General features: G+C 38.6%; 1 protein-coding gene across 2 annotated transcripts in view; it reads left to right on the top strand.

Moving 5' to 3' along the window:
- Positions 1-3,462: 3,462 nt before the first annotated feature.
- Positions 3,463-6,000, top strand: part of cecr2 (CECR2 histone acetyl-lysine reader) — a 37,078-nt gene continuing 34,540 nt past the window's right edge. Inside the window, exon 1 of one of the 2 annotated variants that reach the window (XM_029434561.1) lies at positions 3,463-3,725. In XM_029434561.1, coding sequence (XP_029290421.1) covers positions 3,606-3,725 — 120 coding nt within the window. In that variant the 5' untranslated portion in view covers positions 3,463-3,605. The remainder of the gene's footprint in view (positions 3,726-6,000) is intronic. The other variant, XM_029434562.1, reaches the window with a different exon arrangement.

Here is a 6,000-nt window from a genome sequence, read left to right as displayed (position 1 = left end):
TTCAAGACATTCCAAATGGTTGTACTGGCTATGGCCAATGTTTGTGCAATGGCTCTGATTGATTTTCCATCTTCTCTCAGTTTCAAAATTGCTTGCTTTTCTCCCATAGACAGCTCTCTGGTCTTCATGTTGGTTACACCTTTAAAGATATACATGCAGTATGTACAGGCAAAACCCAAAGATGAAACAGAGTAGACATTCAGAACTATTTATTGTTTGAATTATCAATGCACAGGACACACATGGGCAACAAAAAACACCTGTCAGTCACATGTTCCAATACTTTTGCACACTTGAAAAATGGGTGGGTTCAAACAAAAGGTGTTATCTCCTAAGTTGTTTTACTGATCTAGATGTAAATACCTGGAAATAGAAGCTGAAAGGGTCACGGTGGGGAAAAGGTGAGGACTCAAATGCAAGACGGCAGAAGAGGAGATTAACAAAAAGAGGGCTTTATTCCAAAAAGCTTACGAAATTACAAAATAAGGCAAAAAGTAAAACTTTAAACACAAACCAGGACGACACAGGGAGCACGAGGAAGCACGAGGAAGCACGAGGAAGCATGAGGAGACATCTGCAAGGGTGACACTTAGATGACGAACTGACAAAGAACAATGGGACAGACAGGGATATATACACAAAGACACTGAATGAGGGGAACGAGACACAGCTGGGGAGAGAAGCTGAAACACAAGGGCAAGGTGAACGGACACAGGAGGAACAACTCAACAAGGAATCAACACACAGACAGGAAGTACAACTAGACATGACGCAAGGGGAAATGAACAGGATATACAAAATCACGATCATGACAGAAAGACTGATCTTTTTTTCTCATATTCATCTTTTGATGTCAAACTCAATTGTTTTCATTGTACAGCAAAAATAAAGGAATTGACCTCGCTGTTCCAATAGTTTTGGAGGGGACTGTACAGTCTATGTGATTAACACACATACAACCAGACCGGAGGGACTAATGAATGAATGAAATCACGTGGAATAGTTTTCAGTTTGAGTGAAAATCTGTGTTGGCTCAGTCCTCCATTGCACATGGGATGTATTGCAGTTGTAGACATCATAGATCAGTTTACCCACTCTTTAGTAGTGATGGGCAAAGCAGTTCTTTTCAGTGTACTGAATCACTAGAATCCCTTCATTGAAAAGAAACGATTTGTTCACAAACACAACTAAACGTCGGTTTAGCTTGCTAACTAGTGAGAAAGCCGAAGTCCTGCCGTATTATGTAAAGCACGTATATTTTCGCCTCACCTTATTATTAGATAAACATATTTGGTACTACTTCCAACTTTGAGAATTCAAGACATGAGAGGGAGGGCTCACGTGCATGGTTGTTCGTGAAGGATAAGCCAGTGAGCAAAGAATTTAGTTGGAATAAGATACCGTTGGCAAATTAGTGACTTGAATCACTCCCTCAGTGAGTCCCTGCACATTTCCCCGCAACAGCATGAGAGCTCAACTGAGCTGCGAAATGAATAGACTGTTTCAGAAAGTGATTCAGTTCAGTTTGTTCACCCAAAAGATTGAAATTATTCATGAATGACACAGCACCGCTCGTTAGCCCCATTAGCAACAGAGTTGGAGATGGGGGCTGGTCAGTCTGTCCGAGATTTTGGTCTACAGCAAAATATCTCAGAATGTCATGGTATTTACTGTGGACATTCAGGGTCCCTTGAGAATGAAGCCGACTGCATTTAGTGACCTCACCACCTTTCCTCTACTACTACTATAATGCCATCAAATCCCCTGTAAAAGCACCTGTCTCTTTGGACACCATCTCAACCCAGAGCAACCTGTTAGTTAGACAGTGCTATCCACCATTATCATCAAAGCACCAAATGAATAACTTTTAGAGAAAATATGTCCCCTCAAGTAGAGTTCAGAGGCTTGTAGAATATATGTCAAGATCATTTTTAATGACATACATCTGTATTATAAGGGTGATCCTAATTGTCACTGAGCTTACTCAGAACATATTGTATAATATATGTGTATATGTATAATATATACAGTATATATAATAATGTATGTAAATATGGTATACATATACTGCATTGATCATATATACAGTATATTAGGCTTATAAGAAAATGAGCCCTGTCCATGTTGGAAAAAGCATGAGCTTTCCTCTTGCACTACACTTAGGCCAACATGTTAACTACACACCTCGTGAATCTAATAATTTATTTAATGCAATACATTTAGTGATCACACTTGTGCTTCTAAGAAAATAAAACCTTTTGATCTAAAGGAGCTCAAGGCATTTCCTCTAGTGCCACCCTCAGGGCAAACATTTACATTTTTGCCCAACTATTGGGTAGATTTAAAAAATATATTATTGTGGGTAATAAAGCTGCAGGTTTTAGGGTGCCCTTGAATGGGCTTTAAGTTTTGTTTGTTGAACTTTTATATGTGTTTAGGTTAGGGTGGTCATTTAAATGCATACATTATATTTTGGAGTTTACACATACGTCAGATCGATACAAGCTATATGAAGAAAGTGTTTTATAAAGAACAATCGTTTTCCCAGGACATACAAGTATTTTTAAGGCTTATACTACATTAGTGTTTTAATTTTGTATTATTTCCAAGGTAAACACCTGAGCAAGAAAACTTGGTAAATGTGTAAGTTATAATATGTCATGCTCTTTAAAAAAAAATGGATTCGATATAAGATTTATGTGCATAGGCATATAACTCTGAAAACGTCCCTGCAGGGCAGAGTGGCTGCTTGTCAGTCACTGTCACTGAGACCACTGCCTCATAGCATGCACTTTTTACACATTGCGTTGGGGGGAGCCCCCGTGTAGTGTATTGCCCATAACTTCAACCGCGATGTTGTTTACAAAATATAAATGAAGCTGGCAATTCAATGAACCCGACAATGATCACCGAACAAGCCTTTAGGATTTAGGATTCTTTGAAAATTGTTGGTTTTGTTGTTGTAAGTCAATCAAAAGTGTGGTAGGTAAAAGAAAAAAACGTTGCCAATAGGAAATAGGAAATGGACGAAAATATAGCAAAATATGCCAAATAATGGGAACTAAACCCATATCTCCCCGCAAACTAAAAGCACACTGATATAACTCAAAACAAATGACCTCGCTCATACCTGGTTCATCTTTTTAGTTTGTTTTATTCATTCAACATTCAAAAGCATTCCCTTTAAACGGCGGCCGCACTATCAAGCCAATGGGGCACTGTTGACTTTAGACTTTTGCTACTATACCGAACAGACTAATACAATTGCAAATATGTTTAACAGTTACAAGTTATTGGTCTAAAACATAAACATGATTGACGCTATACAGGCTAGGCATGTTCACATATAGGTTAACATATAGTGCTAAGTAATCGTCAACCCCTGCTCACATTGTGATGGTATCGTCCTTCCCATCTGTTCAGCTCCGGTGAGACTCTGATTGAAACAGATTGTAGTGCTTCCCGGGTCGCAATGGCAACTGTCCGAACAGGACCATAGCAGCAACTTTTTTCGTATTTGTAATGTTACAGAGACATTATAAGTCGCTGAAGAAACTACTTTCTAATGTGAGAAACAAACATTACACAATTTCTGAAGTCCGAAAATGTCCCAGGGATGTACAGTTTCTGTGGAAGAGATCCAGTCTTGGTGGGAAGTCCCCGCCATAGCCCATTTCTGCTCGCTGTTCAGGACAGCGTTCAACCTTCCAGACTTTGAAATAGAGGTAAATTAAAAGTGTGGTTGCTTGCAGTAACATGAATGTCTTTTATTACGGAAATGAAAAGTTGTTTATGTCAGCTTTTTTGTCTGTGTGGTCCGTGGAGTGTTTTTTGTGTAACTAGCTATCGGGTTAACCAGCTTAGCAGTGTCCTCTGAACTTCTCGTTCGTTAACGTTACTAAGGCGATCATGTTAGGTAACGAGCTAGCTAGCTAGCACAGATCAAAGCTAGCTAATTACCGGTCCTCAAAGTTGAAAAATGTCATAAGAGACGTCAGCTGAATGTGACAGTCATTAAACAGTTGTATGGTCCGATGTCTATAGTAACGTTACATGTTGCTCTAACGTTATATCCACGGATGCTTGGATGTTCCTGAGTAACTTTAGATAAAGGTGCTCTTGTAACAAACACCATGTGCCACTCGTTTGTTTTCATTTAGCCAGAGCCTCATGTTTATGTTGAAGTGTAACCTTATTTCAGGTAATTCAAACAAAAAGTGAATGAGATCTGATGAGAACATGCTTGTGTGATAAAGCGTCAAAACAATACGAAACTTGTGAACGTTTAAGTGTTAACCTTTTTTAGATTAAAGGCTATTTAAGCGACTGTATGAATGTATTTGTAGAGCGAAAAGTCGCGCAACAACTTGACTTGTCCTGCTTACTGTGTGGCTGTGTTTGGTTTCCTTTTTCTGTCATATAAAGTTAAGTTAATGGCGTGAGGTTCTAGTTTATTGTCTTGCAGTTGCAAGCCATCTGGCTTGGGTAGCCATAGGGACGCAGATGCTGTTCAGGCATTGTTTGCTCGACCAAGTCCTGTTTTGTTGAAAGAGGCGATGGTTTAAACGTTTCTTTCCGATATCAATCGAGTAAACAATAAGTTATGAAGGTAAGATCGCCCGCCCGCCTTCTGTTCTATCAAAGAATAAGCGAAATGTGTTACACCACGTCTACATAATACAACTTTATCATCGATTCGACCCCCCTTGTTCCTTCAGATGTATTCGGACTTTACAGAACAGCTAATTCCAACATGTAGGTCTATCTATTCAAGTACTACAACAGAGTTAATGTCGATTGTTTAATCCATCGAGGAATGATTGCACTTTAAAGAAATTGCTAAGGTCAACATCACGCATCAACAGTCTCCATCACTCATTCATCCCCACCCCCTTCGGCAGAGAAACACACGCAGGCATCGCTTTGTTATTAAACGACGTGCAAGCCAGATGGGGGATCGCATTGCGCCTAGTTTACATGAAAGTTGAGTGTCTCCTTAAAATGGGGTTTACGCGGAAATAAATAATTATTGTTAAAGCTAATAATGAGTTATCCAGTTGCCAAGAACTCATCGGTTGAGCAGCTTGATTTTAACTTTACAAAGGATTTATCTGATACCAGTTATGTTTAACACGAGGGTCGTTGTGATGCCATACCAGTACAAATGATGTATTCGTCTTTAACCGCATCACTAAGCAGATCACATGTGCGGATACACCCCCCTCAACTGGATTTCGAGGAAATATTGAGATTGATGTAGTAGTCTTATACTTTGACATTTCAATCAGACACACAAGTGTTCAAGGTCATAACTCCGTTGGTTATCATTAATATTATCTGCAGCTGCAGTTATAATAACAGCTAGACAGTAAATGGTAATAGAAGATTACTGCTTTAGTGTAAATACATGTTTATGGAAAATTGAGCAATGTTGCATCTGTGATGTAGTGTCAGTGCTGAAATCTTTGCTTGAAACTGTTTTGGATGGGACAACAAGAAGTAAAGCACAAATTACTGAGTTCATCTTGTTGCATATTTGTGGTATCTGAACTCATCAAAGAGTTAATTTTGACATTAGCCAATGTCATGATTCTGAATGATGGCTATGTGACAACGTTTGATCCTGGATTTTTTTCTTGTTTGAGCATCAGATTCTCATTTCTAGGCTTGAAAAGTGACTGTATTTTGTCGAACATATGTGTGTGAGAAACCTAATAGGCATTTGGATGGAATACTTATTTATCCATTATAACTGATGTTAATCCGTGCAGGTACCCCACATGGTGAGAGTTTAATATTCAAAACATATGCTTTACCATTTGCATCTCCAGATAAATATATTCATATTTGATTGCAAAAGTGTGCATTAACTGATCCAGAATCAGAAAGAAAAAAAGTAGGCTAACATATTAAATACAAAAGGCAAACACACATGTAATAACATAACATTTTATCAAACTCTGTCTTGATATGTGTGCTAAATGGCTCTGTAGTGTGCAA

This window comes from Cottoperca gobio, chromosome 6 (genome assembly GCF_900634415.1).
Source record: "Cottoperca gobio chromosome 6, fCotGob3.1, whole genome shotgun sequence".
Lineage (NCBI taxonomy): Eukaryota > Metazoa > Chordata > Actinopteri > Perciformes > Bovichtidae > Cottoperca > Cottoperca gobio.
Note: the sequence above shows the minus strand (reverse complement) of the source record. Positions and strands in the feature narration are given on the sequence as shown.